Source organism: Vanellus vanellus (genome assembly GCF_965231255.1).
Source record: "Vanellus vanellus genome assembly, chromosome: 2".
Classification (NCBI taxonomy): domain Eukaryota; kingdom Metazoa; phylum Chordata; class Aves; order Charadriiformes; family Charadriidae; genus Vanellus; species Vanellus vanellus.
Window position 1 is genome coordinate 125,239,852 of NC_138906.1, and position 18,463 is coordinate 125,258,314.

General features: G+C 38.9%; 1 protein-coding gene across 1 annotated transcript in view; it reads left to right on the forward strand.

Annotated features, from left to right (window-relative positions):
- Window positions 1-6,359: 6,359 nt before the first annotated feature.
- SNTG1 (syntrophin gamma 1) overlaps window positions 6,360-18,463 on the forward strand; it is a gene marked incomplete at both ends in the record, with an annotated part of 170,941 nt that continues 158,837 nt past the window's right edge. Inside the window, 2 exons of the mRNA XM_082499225.1 lie at window positions 6,360-6,444; window positions 18,028-18,152. Coding sequence (XP_082355351.1) covers window positions 6,360-6,444; window positions 18,028-18,152 — 210 coding nt within the window. The remainder of the gene's footprint in view (window positions 6,445-18,027; window positions 18,153-18,463) is intronic.

Genomic DNA, 18,463 nt, shown 5'->3' on the forward strand with positions numbered 1-18,463 from the left:
TGACTGGGAAACAATTGCCTTGGCAGAGGAGTGCCAGCATCTCTTTTGTAATGAATTTCTGTGTTGAGAGATAATAGAGAGAAAAAACAGATTGCAGTGCCAGACAGTCAGAGAAGAACTTCTGTCATCTTTGATACAAGGCACTGTTATTTAGGCAAAACTGAGAAATGGTCTAAATCATGACACAGTTCATGCAGCCTCCAGAGCAGTTAAGCATAAGGAGACATTTAGTCCCTGCTTGGGATCTGACATCTGCACTTCCTCTCTTTGAAATTAAGTACGTAATTATATTCAGACACATCTAGTGAATCACCAAAAGGTAACATTGGAAAAGCAAGAGATCAGACACGAGATTTTTTTTTTTTTTTCTAGCAACATTCCAGGCTTTGACCCAAAGTCAAACTTTCCTATTCCAATTTGCCATAGAGCATTTCACATGAGAACATGCAGTGGCAGCCCATTTTCAGATGATTCTCCTGTAATACTGCTTTTTCCCTCTGAAAGATTGTGTTGCATTGTTGGTTTTTTTTGTTTGCTTGTTTTTTGATTTTGCCTTTTCCATCAGTTTGCTTTTGCCAAGCCAGAATAGACTGGGTTACTCAGTCATTTTCTGGATGTTTGTTCTGGAGGGCACTAGATAATCGTTCGTGCAAACAGTACTGGATAAACAAACAGGAGCCCAAGATACGTTCATTCAGTTGGTACTGCCTTGCGGCTCACTGATTCTTGAAAATATTGATGTTTATACATTGAATCCTTAATTGGGCTTCGTGATTAAAAATGCTTGTAACTAAAATAGTAAATTATGACTGGCAGGTAAATATATTTCTTGTTTTAACCAAGGTAAAATGAATTGAACATTAAAAACCTGGTTAGCTACTAATTGCCAACTTTCATTCTTTTGAAGCATGAGCTTTGCTAAGAGCTGGACATTTTGTTAAAAACCTATGCCAGGTGATTATTTTCCTTACTGCCAAATAAGGGCACAGCTTTGCCAGGTTCAAAGTTCATCTCAGTCCTTGAACTATTGGGTAGATTGAGGTATGTGCAGCTTAGGGGCCTCCAGCTTTATGAGAATCTTTCAACTTAAATTCATTTATTAACGCTGTCATTCTGTACAAGAGATATATAGATTCCACCTCGTGTATTGAACTCTGTGAAGGAAGTATGAGGCTGTGTATGGATCTAGAGACTGCCTGTTCCCAACTCGTTGAGAATTTTTTTCACCAGATGAGTCCAATATGTTACAATCATAAATTATTAAAAATCATTATGTTAACTGAACATAAGTAACTCGGTGTTCAAATGAAATATATTTCAGGTGTGCTGGAAAACAGTAGCCTAATCAGTAACTTAATCTGTGGTTACTAAATTGCTCCTTTGATTTATGTGCTGTCTGGATGCCTCTGACCACTCTTCCAGTACTGAACACCTTGTGGCAAGCTGGACGGAATGAAGATGCTTTCATGGAATTTGCATTTAAAGTCTTTTTTCCCCAAAATATTTTTCTTTCCCTTGAAACACAAAGGACCAGCTCTGCTACATGTAAGCATAATTTCTAAGCCTTCTTTCCCTACTTACAGTAGAGATATTTTTTTTAATTATTGCTAAGAAAAAAGCCTCTGCAAGAATTACAAATGTGTGTGTTTCATTTCTTAACACACACAAAAATGACGGATATGATTTCCTTCAGACATCTCCAACATGTAGAGCACAAAATATGTTGGTAAGAGTGGAGGCAGGAGAAGGACTTGAAAAGGCAAATACACAGTTTAGTTTAGAACTGCTGTCACAATTAGTTGCAGATCCTGTATTTGTGCCTTTGAAACATGGTTTTATCGTTTCCCAGTTAGCAATTCAGACAGTTCTCAGACAATAAGAATTTCTTGTGACTTATTTCCAGCAAGTAGCAAGTAAACAAGCTGCAATGATATTGTATGCTAAATTAAATCGATGGATAATACATAATGTCTTCATGAACTTGTTATTTGTGCATACGATATTGTATCCTTACTTTGCACCGGTAGCCTTGAGAATGAAGTGTTTCCTACTACTGCTTCGATAGTATTGTACTCAATAGTATTTGGCTTGTGGTATTCCCAACACTTAACAAAGAGTCTCTTATTACTGTTGTGTGTACATGAAATTTTCTTTTTGTTTGCTATCTTATTTTATTAAGTATACTGGAGTATGTAGTCATGGAAGTACTTTGTGAAATTACATCTGTTATACTGCTGGAATATGACCTGATTTATTATAAGAAGATCAGAGCATAGCTCAAGTGCTCAGTGCATTATCCTAAATGAAGCTTTGTCTCTGAGGGCTGCCATGGCCTTCAACTTTACCAGTACGTTTTAGCCATTGATTTCCCTTTAGAACGCAAATGCCCTAATAATACTGCTCGGTAAATGTTTCTTCAGTATTGAATAACTGCTTGTTCTGTCAAGGGGGTGTCAAATTCTGTTCCCAGCCTGTCTGTCATGTGCTACTTCCTTTACGTCTATCAGCAGAGAAGAGCTAAATAAGTTTGGTAACTCAGTTTTGGAGGAAATGCAGACTGAAAATAGAGTTGAAAGGAAGGAAAGTAACTTTTCAAAGCTTGCTTGTTTACATATCTTTGATTGCAGTGGTTCCCAGCCCTTCCAGTGGAAACCTCACTGCTGTTGCAGCCATTCTTTCACTTTGGGTACCGCAGGCTGCTCGTGCCTCCTCGTGTGCTTGCGCACCCTGTTCTGTCCTGACGCTGTTCTGCTTTCCTCTGCTCCTCATCCCTTCAAAGCCACAGGCAGCTCCCTTCTCACCTTCTGGAGCACAGGTTGTCCCAAAAGCCACCTAAGGGTGGGAAGGGACAGAGAAAAATCAAACGTTGAGGCTGAAGGGGGCTGTGGGCTGGTAACCAGTGGGCTGTCTAGGTGAGACTGAAGGAAGCTCCTGGAAGAGCTGGAAAGATGCTCAGGTGAAAGTGGCTGTGATTTGAAGGTAAGGGGGTTGCAGAGGTTAGCCAGAGGCTGAACGGGGGATACCTCTCAGCCCTGGGAGTCACAACGTAGCGTTTTACAAATGTTTTATTTTTAAAATTACTAGGGTTTATATTTTATGTCTTATTTCATGTATTACAAGGGGAGGCAGTTACTAATCATTGGGGCATTTTACCAGCATAAGATCATAAAATTTCTGCATGATGCATGATACTTATTCCTGTAATTTAATCATCTAGAGTGTTTATTCGGGGTGTAAATGCTGGAAACGATGTTTCTGAGTTGATTTATGAGGTAATGCACTTTGTAATCCGACCTTCTATGTGCTGTTTCTAAAATAGCAAGTGGTATAAAATTGCTGATAGTCAGAAGAAGAACATTGAAAATGGGTTTAAATTCTCTGTGTACAGCTGCAGACGAGAATCGGTAGGAAATAGAGTGATACAGAAGCGGTGGCAGCTCTGTTGCAAAGATCAGTAACGGAGTTGTTGAATGCCTGACAAACAGGTACAGTCATTGCAATGAGTATGATTTTGTGCTGAGAATTATGTAGTTCCAGGATTACATTTTAGACAGTATTTTAATAGTAAAAGCTCTTGTCACAGATGATGAAAAATTGCCTCTAACCACCTTTCCCAGAAGAAAATCTGTGTGTAACCTTTCTGTGGGAGCAAAGAAGTTATTTCTGTAGGAAATGGATGTCAGGAGAATATTGGTTGGACATTTTGTTTTACCTGTCTGTAATTCAGCATGTAGGGGAAAAAAGGAAGCATCACCAAGGTGATCGGCAGGTAGATTCACCAAGTATCAACAGGTAGTGGGAGGCAATTATTATAGTCTGAGGACTATCACTCTGAATGCTGAGGGCTCTGTTTGCCATGACAGCCCTCAAGACATAGCACAGAGAACTATGGCTCCTGCCTTTCAGAAATAATATCACCCAACGTATTAAGCATGCTAGACTCAATGGCAGCGGTATTTAAAATGTTGGGGGGGTTAAAGGGTTTTTTTAAAAAAAAAAGGCTTTTTAAGAAGGGATTTAAAGGGTTTTTCAATAAGTTGGTATTCATGTGAAGCTTCATACTTCTAAGATTACTAAATTAGTGTCTGAACAAATGTAGAAGCTATTTTAGGTTATGAGTTGTATATACAGTAAGCTATGATGCTGGGAAGCCTAGTTGTCCTTGACTTTTCGTCTACATGGTAATACAAGTATTTCTGAAATAAGTAAATACATACCTAAAAACGACAAAAGAAAGAAAATTGAGTAATACTGAGTTGTGGAAATGGCCTGGATTAGATAGGATTTAGATCAAAGAGTGGCTATAAAAGAACCAAAGAGGAATTGTCATTGACTGTGGAGCCAAAGTTGCCCAAACTCAAACTTTTCAGAACTTTTATTAGTAAGGCAGAACATAACATAAGTGAATTCACTTTTGATGGCAGTAGGAGTTACTGACCTGACATGATCAGGGCCCAAGAAAGGAGAACACTGAGCAGTACTTCAACTTATATTTTAAAGATACATACGTTTATAGTTCCAGAAGGCTAAAAAGTCCTCAGAATACTGTGCTAAGGGGAGTAAAACCTCTTTCCCACTGCAGCTTACTCAGCACCTGGAAAGAGAGTTCATAAAAATTACAAGGAAACATACTTCATTGCACAACGACTGTCCCACCAGAGAGAAAAGTCTTCAAGATTGTAATAGTGACCTTGCTTTTTATGCGCACTTCGAGAGCAGAAGTACAGATACAGATCTTTATTGGATCCTGGTGCACTTGTAAAGTCGATAAGGCAGGAATGATGATGGGTCCCTTTTGAAGTTCTACATTGTAACCTGGCCAACTCAGGCGAGCTCTGCTAGAAAGTAGTCTAGAGCACAGGCTGTGAACCAGGCAGAGCTCAGTAAATAGGGAACATTAACCTCATATGTGTACGTGTTGTTGGGTTTAACAAAACTGCATGCAGGGCAGCAAAAGAAATTAAGAGATTAAGAGTTTTTCCTATTATTATTATTATTATGACTTACATTTTTGTATTGTTTGAGGTGTAGATTTTTAATTTTATTTTAAACTTAGGCTAATGGGGCAAATTTTGTGTTGGAGCTTTGAGTACTATATTTATACAAATAACCATAAGCACAGAGTTAATACAGAATAGCGATAAAATGCTTGATGGAGAGGATTTTATTACAGGTTTTGTTTCTCTAGCCATTGAATGAAATTACTGTTTTGCCCAGGAAGTGTTTCGGGGAAATGTTATTGGTTGATGCATGAGTATTTCTGTTGCAGAACCAGCAGCAGGACACTGTCAGTATCCTCTGATAATAGCCTGTTCCAGTGGCTTTGTCTCATAAATAAATGAATGCATAAGTGTGCACTGGGGTGAATACACTTCAGGTAAAGGCCAGGCAAAGTAATAATCACAGGATTTGGTGTGACATTTTGCCAGCACTCGCACACATTCCTGACTTTTCTAACATTTGTTTTTTCAACTCATAAATATTTCTGCAAAGTGGGCACACTGTTAAATAACACTGAGATTATGTATGTTAATAAAATGTGAGACAAAAGGTATCGATGCATGATGGTTATTAATTAGGGGAGTAAAGAAAAAAACAGCAGTCTTTTATAAGAGAGAGGGTACACTTAATCGTCTCCATTTCTGTTACTTCCCAGTATACTATTACTTTAAAGAAAAAGAAAAAAAGAAATTTACACATAAATAAGAAAAGTAAGTTTGAATGCCCCATGAAAGGGAGGAAGTTGTGGGAATACAAGCATTCCTTTGATTATATTCAAGGAAACCAGGTTGTGTACTTTATAATAACCAGAAACAACTTCTAACACCTTACACTTCCTAACCCTGTTGCAACTTTGATTATTCATCTTTTTAAGCAATGATTGTATCTGGACCTAACAAAGAGAAGTGCAATTGCTCAACTCAGACATATCTTTTATGTTTTGCGATATCTTTTTCATTCTAATGAAATCTTTCTCTCCATTTTAGACAAATATCACTTGCTGTGTCATAGCACATGGATTTCAGGACCACCTGTGAAGAGGTAGGATCAGATATTTTTCTTTTCAAACAATAGTAGAATCAAAATCAATGAACTTTTAATCCTTTTTATATGCAAAATCCCCTTTTTTACTCCTTTTTTTCTGAAAATATAGTTAAATATAAGTTATTCGGTTGATCGCTTTGTGGTGGTAGACAGACTTTGTAGAAGAAGATGAAAGAATCTGCCCAGGTGTGTTCATCACTAGCCCTCACCTCTGTCTGTTCCAATTTACCTCTTTAGGCACAATGTAGGTGCAGGTAGCTATGTTTTGTGCGAGCTTTGCTCTTAGTGAAGTGTTTGTATCTGAAAGCCCGCACATGAAGAAAAACGTCAATGGAGCCAGAAATCTGTCTAGCACAGTTCAGCAAAATCAAGCGGAAAATGTAGAAGTCGAGGAAAGAGGTGGGTGGGGAGGACGGGTAAGCTGTGAAGATGACCAAAATGAAAAGCAATTCCATTCAGATTTGATGAAGTAAGAGAGTTATTTTTGCTTAAAATAGGTATAGTCTCATAATGTCAATGCAAAGTACTTCAGTCCCCCTCCACTGGAGCTGGAGGAAGTGCTTTGCTTTCTGTGTTCATGCTAACTTTGCCTTAAAGGAAGTAAATGAGATGTATTTGTACACATTAGAAGGGCATCTTGTTTACTGAATGTTTGTCTGTGAACAAATTGTTTTAATGTGTTTTAACCACTTCAGCAATTGAGACGCAGTGAGACCTATTGACACCAAATTACGTAATGATGTCAATGCATTATTACGATTAAAAATCGTGACAATTACCTGTACATTGAAAATTGCAAACAATGTTTAGGAAGTTATGACTGGGAACAAGAAAAGTGGCCATATCTTTAAGCGTGACCATGATCCCTTGAAAAAAGGGAAGTGAAGGGATGGAAACAGCACTAGAACCAAGAACTAACTGCAGCTAAAACCAATTTTGACTTGAGAATCAACTGGTATAAATTAAGGGGGAAGGGAAAATAAGCAGGCTAAAGAACATAAAATCATGACAGCATTCTGAAAGTAGTAATAGGGTCAAAAATTATGAAAGTGAAACTTGCCTTTGGGAAAGAATACTATGATGGTTGTCTAGGATGCTATACATCAGGCTTTAATACCTCAAAAGATCCATGCACAGTATATCCCAGTTTATTTACCTGGAAAGAAGCATTCTTGTTAGTTTTGAGGTTTGGTTTTTAGAATAGACTGTTTCAGCTGGAAGGGACCTACAATGATCGTCTAGTTCGACTGCCTGACCACTTCAGGGCTGACCAAAAGTTTAACTATGTTATTAAGGGCATTTTGGTTTGTTTGTTTGTTTTTTGTTTCTTTTTGAATGCACATATTGAGGACAAGAGGCAGATGTGTATTGTATCCAGTCATTGTCAGTTAAGTTTCATTGTGTGTCTAGCTTTTAACGCGGGCATCGAATTCAAATTTAGCTCTTTAAAAATCAGCTGCTTTGTTGGAGCTTCCATGACAGAAGAGAGATGACTCCACCCATCCTAAAAAAGCTCTGTAATCTGGAGACCCTAAAGAAGTTCCTTTAGCTTTTAGATTAATAAAATTAAATGAGGTGGATTCAAACCCAGTTTGTCTGCTTTGTGTAAAATGAGCTTTTTGCCACAGAATCAGTGGTGTCACTTCTGAGAAATTCTGAAAACTATGATCTACATCTTTCTTCCCGAGCCAATCAAAGTTAATAAAATATAGACTGTTAACCTACTTTCATCAAATGCCAGTGTCTAAAGAAATCATCATCAGCCTTATGCTTACATATAGTGTAATTTTTAACTAAAACCTCAGCACTATCATTGTAAGGCATCATCTACTTTGTATTTTTTTTTCGGGGGAAAATATATTGGGCTGGATCTGAAAGCCCAAGAGAGAAGAGGCAGCTGCACCTCTGTGCCCCCAGGTCCAACCAGTAGTAAGGGTGAAGGTGCACACAGAGCACACATATACACTACATGTATACATATATATGAATATACTTATGTACATGACCAGCCATGCAGATCACACAGAGTACTCGCACAAACACAGCACCACCAGCCTCATCCTGCTTCCCTTTCTGGCTGAGCAGGATGGAGGTCCACTCATGAGAATATATGTATAAGTATGTACAGTGTGGATGCCTCCAGCAGTGGGGCTTAAGACAGTCTGCCCAGCAGCTACCCCCGGATCCCAGTCTTCCCAGTTGCTTGCAGCTGGGGAAGCGAGCCCCTGAGGCCTCAACCCCTCTCCAGCTGCTGGTACAGACCATGACACACTCACACGCGCACACACACACATACAGTCGAACACCACAGAAATCCTCACCCAGGAAAAGAATTAGAGAGGAATTTAGTAAGAAGACAATACAGACAGCGCTCATCAGGCTCAGGGCATGGCCAGACAAGCATAGTGACCAGAAAATTATTCACATGTGACCAACCCCTTTTTATCCCCTTAAGCCTCTATTTCCCCCTACTTGTTCCTCCTCAAGTCACCAAATCCCCTTCCCCGCCTTTGGTTTCTCCCTTAAACATCCCATAATAAGTCCTGTGCAAACCAAAACTGCATCCCATAACTTGTCCTATGCAGTTGCATCCACTCAGTCCAAAAGGTGCTCTGGCATTTTCTTGTAATGACGGATTTCACATGCCCCAGACAGCCCTGGCAGGGGTCCGGAGCACATGTCCTTTCGTCTTGAGTCCTTAATTTGGGTTCCTGCCTGCCATTGTGCTCCTGTGCTCCTCTGGGCTTGTGGCGATGGGCCTTCAATAGGTTGATGTCCCCTTTGATGGAACTGGCCAAAATGTTATTTGGAGTTGCCCCATCTGCCAAGGAGTGTTGTACTCCTTTGTGTGTGTGCAGACAAGACTTTATCATGTAACCTAACAGTTGTGCGTTTTATCTACATCTTGGCTTCCAGAAGGATTCATTTTTGTTTCTCCACTGATGTGGACACTGTCCTTTGAATTGCACATCCAAGTATTAAGTATTTACTTAATATGATTGTTCACTGGAGTTCAGTATGAGGTGTAATCATCCATTCTGTCAGGTATTTCAATTCCGAATGTCTACCTTCCAGCTATTGCTTTTAATACCGTTTTCTAAATACCTTAAAATTTGCCAGACTTGTCAACAAAACCTCATCTAGTACTTGAACTTCTTATGAAAGTGACAATAGCAACTAAAGTAAATACCACTGTGGCACTGCCTCCTTAAGCAGCTTGTGGTTTTATTCCATTGGCACATCTTCAGCAACAGTTTAGTCATTCCAAGCCACAGACGTTTTGGTGTTATTTTATTTATTTCAACTATTGACATGAAACATAAAGTAGCTGTAGACTTTGCTCCATGTACTTTTGTTTAATTGATTATCTAGTCAATACATTTACAATGTTCAGCCTTCTTTCCCCTCCATCCCCTATTGTATCAAATTCTCAATCGTACTATGTATCAGGGAAAAATAATCTCTGGTCTTCTATGCCAAAATGGTTACTAGGCGGTTTTTCATAATGGCAATAAAAGCTGTCAAGAGGCATCTTGGCTATTTCATCTTCCTCTTCTTCCCCTCTTTGTTTCCTTTCTTCTCAATCTTTTATTGTACTTCTTTCCCCATCCTCCAGTGCTGTAACCACCACCACTGTAGAACAGAGATCGCTCTCCCAAAATAATGAGCAGGGCTCAGTGTCTCATTGGTATTTCCATCCTCATCCTTGCCAATGGCAGTAAATGGTTTGAACTGAGTTTCAGTTAACGTAAAACCAAACTATTCCACATAGATGCACTGAGGCTAAAGCATGTTTTTCATAGTATCTATGACATTTTTATTTTTTTTTCCTTCAACCACTCTTTTAATTGTGAATAACTGCTGCTTTAGTGCATTGGATGTCTCTAAGGGGACCTTAGTTCTTTCATAGTACTGATGCTGTCATGCACCCCTTATTTTTTCTAGTGTCTACTAATGGGATGTGGTTTAAGATTTGGACACTGAAATGGTCCTGTCTACTTGTAGGTTCCTGCACATGCACTTTGTGCCTAAATTCCTACTGCAGATCTGAATTGTACAGACAGTGGAGCCCAGTGAGTGATGCAGTTCTTCCAAAACCTGCCAATCAACTGAATTGCTCTCTATGCTTTATTGCCTATAATAAGCATTGATTATAATGAAAGCTTAAACACTTCTATGTAGACAAGTACAGTTTGGTGTCAATTTCAAGATGATTTAATCTCAATGATCCTAATGATTATTTTCTCCCCTAAACATCTTCTCTGTAGGCTGTGGTGCCTTTCAAGGCATCTTAAAGGAGCTTTATTCTGCAAGAAAATACCTTCTGTGCTAGACAATTCAAATGGTACTACAAAAAGATGAAGTCTTACATACACACATTTTTTCTAAAGGAAACTATAAGGTATCTGATGATGGGAAAGTTACCGTTACTGTTCTCGTGGCTTCTCCACTTGCTGGTTGTGGGAAATTTTCCATTGTTTCATATTTAATTATTCTGGATTCCATGTTCTTTTCCCTTACTGATCAGCAAATGTGTCCATTGTACTGGTTCTTGTACTTATTCAACAATTTCCAAACCATAAGACTACCCAGCTCCTCTTTTAGTCCTTATACTGAGCTTTCTGAACTTTACAAGAACATAAATCGTAGAGTCACTGGGTTTTTTAAACACTCTCCTGTACTCACTTGACCTTATTCTATATTCTGAAAGCTATCTCTTGGAAGATAACCTCAATCTCTGACATAATACTGTCCTCTGCAGTGAAACTACCCTTCTGATGAAATGAAAGACTTGGGAGGATTACAAAGCATTTGAATGTTTTCCCCTTAGATCCTTTTTCTTTTTTTTAAAAACACTGATATTTTCCATGTACTGTATGAACAAGCTGCATGAGCAGCTTTCTTACTTTCTAAATTTTGAAATCTCATTTACTTCTATTAGCTTGTGTTTTTTTTCTAATATAACTTCAAACTTATTTAAATTAGTAAATATCCCATTCATTTTAATGCTTATAATATATTAATCTGTTTTTACAGTAGAATCATAGAATGGTTTAGGTTGGAAGGGACCTTAAAGATCATCGAGTTCCAACTCCTCCGCCATAGGCAGGGACACCTCCCACTAGATCAGATTGCTTAAAGCCCCATCCAGCCTGCCCTTAAACACCTTCAGGGATGGAGCTTCCACAACTTCTCTAGGTAACCCGTTCCAGTGCCTTACCCCCCTCAGAGTGGAAGATTTCTTCCTAATATTTAATCTAAATCTACGCTTTTCCAGTTTAAAGCCATTTCCCTACACGCCCTATCACTACATGCCCTTGTAAAAAGTCCCTCCCCAGCTTTCCTGTAGGCCCCCTTTAGGTACTGGAAGGCCACAATAAAGTCTCCCCAGTGCCTTCTCTTCTCCAGGCTAACAACACCATCTCTTTCAGGCTGTCTTCATAGGAGAGGTGCTCATCTTTGTGGCCCTCCTCTGGACCCACTCCAACAGGTCTATGTCTTTCCTATGTTGGGGGCTCCAGGGGTGGACGCAGTACTCCAGGTGGGACCTCACCAGAGCAGAGTAGAGGGGAAGAATCGCTTCCCTCGACCTGCTGGCCACACTTCTTTTGATGCAGCCCAGGATACGGTTGGCCTTCTGGGCTGCAGTCGCACATTGCTGGCTCACGTTGAGCTTCTTATCAGTCAGCACCCCCAAGTCCTTCTCCTCATGGCTGTTCTCATTCCATTCTCTGCCGAGTTTTCAGGAGAATCTGCTCCATGATCTTGCTGGGCAGAGGTGAGATTGACAGTCCTGTAGTTCCCCAGGTCTTCCTTTTTTCCCTTTTTGAAAACAGGGGTTATATTTCCCCTTTTCCAGTCGTCGGGAACCTCACCAGACCACCACGACTTCTCAAATATGATGGATAGTGGCTTAGCAACTTCGCCTGTCAGTTCCCTCAGGACCCATGGGTGTATCTCATCAGGTTCCATGGATTTGTGCACCTTCAGGTTCTTCAGGTGGTTTTGTACTTGATCTTCACCTACAGTGGGCGATTCTTCATTTTCCCAGTCCTCACCTTTGTCTTCTGCATCATGGGCAGTGTGGCTGCAATCTTTGCCAGTGACGACTGAGGCAAAAAAAGTCATTGAGTACCTCGGCTTTGTGTCCATCCTGGGTGACCAGGTCTTCTTTTTCCTTCCAGAGAGGGCCTACATCTTCCCTAGTCTTTCTTTTTTCACTGACAAACTTATACAAGGATTTTTTGTTTGTCTTGATGTCCCTGGCCACCTTTAATTCAATCTGGGCTTTAGCTGGCCTAACCTGATCCCTGGCTGCTCAAACAATTTCTCTGTCTTCCTCCCAGATTACCCGCCCCTGTTTCCACTCCCTATAGGCCTCGTTTTTACTTTTAAACATGTCCAGGAGCTCCTCGTTCATCCATGCAGGCCTCCTGGCTTTCCTGCCTGCCACCTGCTTTGTTGGGATGCATCGCTCCTGAGCTTGGAGGAGGTGATCCTTGAATATTAACCAGTACTGTCCATCATTTCTTTGAAGGATTATTTTGAATTGGTAAACTGTTTGGCCTGTGCTTTTATGAATCCTGTGAATATTCTTGTAGACTTCACAAACTTTACAGTTTGATTCATTCTGTTCTTCACAGGTCTAGTGACCTCTATTTCAACATCCATCTTGCTGGGTTTTTTTTGCCTGCCCAAAAATGTGTTTTAATTTTTAAGCAGTATTTTAACTTCCTTGTGACTTTCTTTCATAAATCTTGTTATATACTATTTTGGACTGTTTCTAGTCACCTTTATGTATTTTCTGATTTACACTTTTCAGCCTAAGCTGACAATTTTCTTTGTTTATAAATACTATCAAATGGAAATGCTGGGATTTCTAATACCTTCGGTTTGTGGGTTTTTCCTTAAATCCAGCTTCAATTCATAATTTAATCCCCAAAATCACAAGTTGGAAAATGACTGGCAATTTACAATGCCTGTGAGAATGTCATGTAATAGGTGAATTAAATTTGAAGAAAAATGCATGTTCTCACCATAGCCTTCAATTTATGTGATCTTATCTCTTGGCCTCAACTGTAATGATATAATCTAGTCCTGGTGAACACAATGGCAGTTCAGACATCAAAATTTTTTCCTTACAGTGTCAGAAAATTGAAAGCATTTTCTCTGAAAAAGTACCTTAGTTCAGTAAGAAGCTCATATATATATATATATTCATATAAATATATTTGTTTCCAAATGTCTGATTTACATATTGAATTAAACAGACTGTATGAAACAAGGAAGTTCCCTGTAAGACTTTATTCTTTCAAGAAAATCACTTATGAAGAATGTTATAGCCAACTACTTACCTGGCAAATACCTGGAAAATCAAAGAAAAAGAGGATTAAGTCCAAAGTCAACGTTTTCCTGCAGTTCTTTCAGGTTGTAGTGTAAAATTCATATGTCAGAATGAACTTCCTGTCCTTTGGATTGGAAAATGTTGGTGTCTGATAGAAGAGGCTCTGAATGACAAGCTGAACACATCCCTGTGTATCTGGGCAACATTCCAGTTTTGACAGTATAAGTGCTTTTCACTTACACTAGCAGCACCTCCGCAGAATGACTAGCTGGACCATTTAAAAAACATCCTGTATGTTGTTCTGACACATATCCCTGCTTCTTGTATTCATTGCCATTGCTCCCTTATACCTCTGATTCAATTTCCCTTTTTATTATTATACTTGTGAGTATAAAACAGCGACAGGCATATCTCCAAATACTCAGAGGTCAGCCTCAGTTCAAATAAGCATCCAAAAGTGTAGATATTTGTCTGACCTGAACTACGTACATATTTAAGTCAGTTTCTGCAACCTGTTCTCCTTACTGGTATGGGATTCTTGATGGTAGAAATAAATTTCAGGACTTAAAACTAAATTTATTTTAGGACTTAACAGCCAAAGCAGAAACTAAAAATCCAGACCACCTTGCGCAGAAAATGTGTTGGGAGATTTTTTTCTCTTCCTTTCTTCCACTGGTTTGTGGACTAAACTATTCATAGAATCACTATTATTGGATATCTATGATATGATAACTATTCTGGGATATCTATTGAAGTCTTCCTGCTGATGTGAAACTAGAAGAAGCAAAGCAAAATTGTTTTGTTACCATAAGGCAAAAGAAATAGGTAAAATAGCATAAACAAAAAGATATAGTCATGTCTTGAAAACTAACAAAGAGTATTTAAAATTGCCTGAAATACTGAATAAGTTTCTCCAGAAAAAAACATAGAAAAATGTTTTAAACTTTTTTTTTTTCATTGACATAGGGAAAAATTTAAACAAAATAATTCTTCAACAGAAAACCTGCCAGTTGCCTTATTTAGATCAGATAAATTAAACAAATATTTATGATGGAAGTTCTGAAGGAAATTGACTTTGAAATCAACAGGTAGCTTTAAAGATGTTTCTCATACAGTATTAATTTTGGTATATGTTTTGTAGAGACTCTTCTGCTAGCATAAATGTATAAACTGTAGTTTTCTTGTGTATTTCCTCTGAAATTATATCTTAGATATTTGTGAAGGCCCTATATATTGCACCAAGCTGTTTATGGTATGTAAGTGTTGCTAAATTTCCTTTTAGAAAAGTTATTAGGGCCAGATCTTATACACAGCCAATATGGACAATGTGCTTAAGTGCAGGTATAACGGAAAAAGGATTTTTAAATCGCCTTTTTTTCACTGCCTTGTTGGTCTTGTTGCTACTAATGATCTCAGTGTGACCATATTCTTTGCAGAGGCAGTCTGCCTGGAGGGCTCTGCCAACCTATACTGCTCTCAGATAGCGATCTGAGGCAGAAAGTTCGACACAGACTGGTGCGGCAAAGCAAAGAGGGATCAGTTTTCAGCCCCTCTTGTAGTTCAGGAATGGTAACCAGTTTCTAAACTCCTGCCAAGGACATCAGCTCTTGCTGCATCAGTATTCTTGTCTAACTCCGCTTAAAAAGCTGTACAGTGAGATGACAGAGTCAGCGCTGTGCAGGTGCAACGTTCACTGCGTCTGTCAGTGAGGTGATTTAGACCTTCCTTCATCACTGCCTTTGCTTGAAGTCACTGACTCCTCTCCCGTATGGAAACTCATTTTTTCACCACTCTGTATTGCTTCCATATCCATTCCTTAGCCTACCTCATCCACCTTATAAACACGTGCAACTTCAAACGGTTTTCTTGCCCTCTTTACAACAGGTGCCAAACTCTATAAATAAGATGGAAAAAAAAAAAAAAAAAAAGGATGGTATAAATGTAAGCAGAGCAATGTTCCTAGTGATTTTGGCTCAAATGTGAAGTTAAGGTGTATTGGCTTAACAAACTGTTATCAGCTGAACTATGCTTCTCTATCCATGTCTGCTGTAAGACAATGCAGTTTATCGAACATTTGAGCACAAGAGGATGCCTTGCATGGCCTCACACTGACAGTTACGGTAGCTCGGCTGATGTGCCGTGTGCTGTTTTATTGCTGTAAGTCAGGGGAAGGGCAGAGCCCTCTGCCAGTGAAATGTAGAAGGCTTGAAGGGAAAAGTTTTAGAACACCCTCTCTTGGAATGTCTTAAAAATTAATAGTGGGAACTAAAGCTAACATCAGCCACAACCCCGCACCCCCACACCTCATCCACACACACACGTGCACACCATCTAAGCTCTTCAGATGTAAGAGGTGGCGAGGGTATAGGCTAGACAGGTGGTCTTTCTTCAACCAAAATGATTTCACTGGAGCCACATGGATGAAAAATGTTGATGTGCGCAGTAATTTACATGAATGCATATATACAGAATGTCTTACCTAAGTTCCAGCTCTGGATAAGGATGCAGGAGCTCATATCTTTATTTGATTCCATTTACTGGATGCTTTGAAGGGGGCAGAGAAGAGAAGAAAAAAGAAATTTCAGTGGACAAAAAAGAAACATAATGAAATAACTAAATTTCAGTCTTTGTTCTCAAGGACTTCTCTTGAGCTTATCTAATGAAAGTGAAGTACATTCTTCTCCTTTACATGGTTGTTAATGCTGCTCTCAGGTAAGAGAGTGAAGGAGGTAGTATAATTGAAGATTTAATTTTCAACTGTATCATAAAACAGCTTTGCTAAAGCCCAACAACAGTAAAGTGGTTCATTACGTTTTAGTGTCTGATGTAAATAAGATCCTTGAGTGTGTGCGATCAATCTTTCCAAGGGCCAAAATATTTTGCTGTTCCCAAGTTTGGTTTCTTTGTTCAGACTGAATAAGCTCAGCCCACAAGCATTTAGAAAACAACTTGAATTTTAATTTTATTCTAATGGCTAATTGTGTCAGCTACGGTTATATGCCTCTAATTCCCACAAAAAAGCCCCTCAGCTTTTGCAGAAAGACTCTTTGGAGATTTTATAGGGCTATTGACCAAATCAGAAATGTGCAGTCAAGTAAGGCAGAGTTGCTATGATCAGGCACAATTTTTTCCATTGCCAGCTATCCAGTGAGGAGGAAAGGCACGGCTGCAGACTTTTCTGCAGGAGAAAGGCATTTTATAAGTGGTAGATGTTTGTAAGCTAGCCCCTTTTATTTGACCAGTTATTTAGATCCCACTTTGTTCAACTTCCATTGTTGCTGCTTACTTCACAAATCCATGAAAAGAGGAGTCATCTTAGTCTGTAAAGCAGAAGTTTTAAGGAGAGGACCAAGGGAATTTTACTATTTTACATTCTCTTTATTTTAATGTCATAACATTTTATCTATGATATGAGACAGAATTTTTCAGTGGTACTGAAAACCTAACTCCTTTTGTGATGCGTTTATTTGATTTGTCTGTCCACGTCAATCAGTTTCTATCTCATTCTGTTTAAAAATAAAAGACACCTAAATACTAGAAGGCAGCTGTATGATGTCTTCTGACCAGAGCTTCCACTGACCTCAGTGTGAGTTCTGTGTGCAGAAGTCTTCATTTTTTCTTCTTCTTACTTACTTCAAAAAGAATAAAACCAACATCAGACCCACTTTTGAAGTTATGGCTGAGTTATACAGATTTGCTGCTGATGTTCAAGGGAAAACAATTTCCTAAGTTTGAGTGTGTAGCGTGAAGCAGAAGTGACGGAACAGTTTGCCAGTGGAGAATATTATATAGAGCTATTTAAAGGTTGTCCTCGACCTTTCCACCTCTGTTAAAGCCTCTTGAGAGCAATTTAAACTTTTCTTCTGCCAGTTGCCTACTGTCAGTTCCATATTTGTATTTGTTCTCTCCATGCTATGGATGTAAGGTATCAGAGCACATTATGGGGAGATCTTCCAAATCCTCTTTTAAACTCTTGTCTGAGAAAGAGCCCTCAGATTCAGCCAGGTCAACCTTGGCAGTTAAAGTTCACAGCAAGACTTTTGTTTCCTTGATCTCCTCTCAAGCCAACTTTTTTACAGACAGTGGGTTGAAATCTGACCTGAATGAAAACAATGGAAGTTTTATTATTGACACTGATGAGTCCAAGATTTTAAATACTTTTATATATGAATTTGCTTCTGAGATACATACATGTATACATACATATCTGTATATATGCAAACAGGTATAGGTATCTAATACTGGTAAATTAGATGTAGATTTTTTGTAGACAAATTTCTTGTACCAAAAATGTTCTACCAACATGACTTCCATCCATTTACGAAGTGCTATAAAGAGTGCTATTTTCAACACAGTCTTCAGGGAAAAATTATTAAATACTGCAGGTGCTTACAGGTGCAGACTTCTTCACTGCTCAAACCTGTTATGTGTAATACACCAAAAAGTATGTTCTACCACAAATAGGTTCTAACACAAAGACACTGCTAAATTGTTGGAAAGTCACTTATCGTATTTTGAGGAATCCTACAGAATTCCTGATCTCTAACCATAAATGTAAAATACAGAAGTAGAGCAAGAAGTAAGTTACTAGTGGAAGTTGCATTCTTTGATCTCTTTGCTCTTATTCTTAACTTCAGCATCGTCATTTGAGAAGGAACAGTGTACAGGATCTGTAAGTGTTGTGCTTACAAATCAGGAAAAGGCCACAACAGGTTCACGTAGGCTGTCAGTGCTCACATCTGGCTCGTTTGGAGGTGTTATTGTATGTATTTCTGTGTCAAAATTGGTGTAATATGTGGAAGATCAGCTTTTATTTCATGTCCAAGTGAGGTGTCATCAGGATGGAAAGAGCACAGCTGCTCTGAAGCAATTTGAAAGGAGTTACACAAATTTATCACAGGCAGAATAGCGCCTTATTATTGCAAAATCTGCTTTCGCGAGTTGCCACTGTAACCATCATTTTCTTGTAGTCTGAGCACAGGAAATAAATGCAATGATCATTGGTAATAGTTTTGGATATTTGTTGGCATATTTATGGTAACTGTACCTATCTCTCAGCTATTTTGTTTCAAA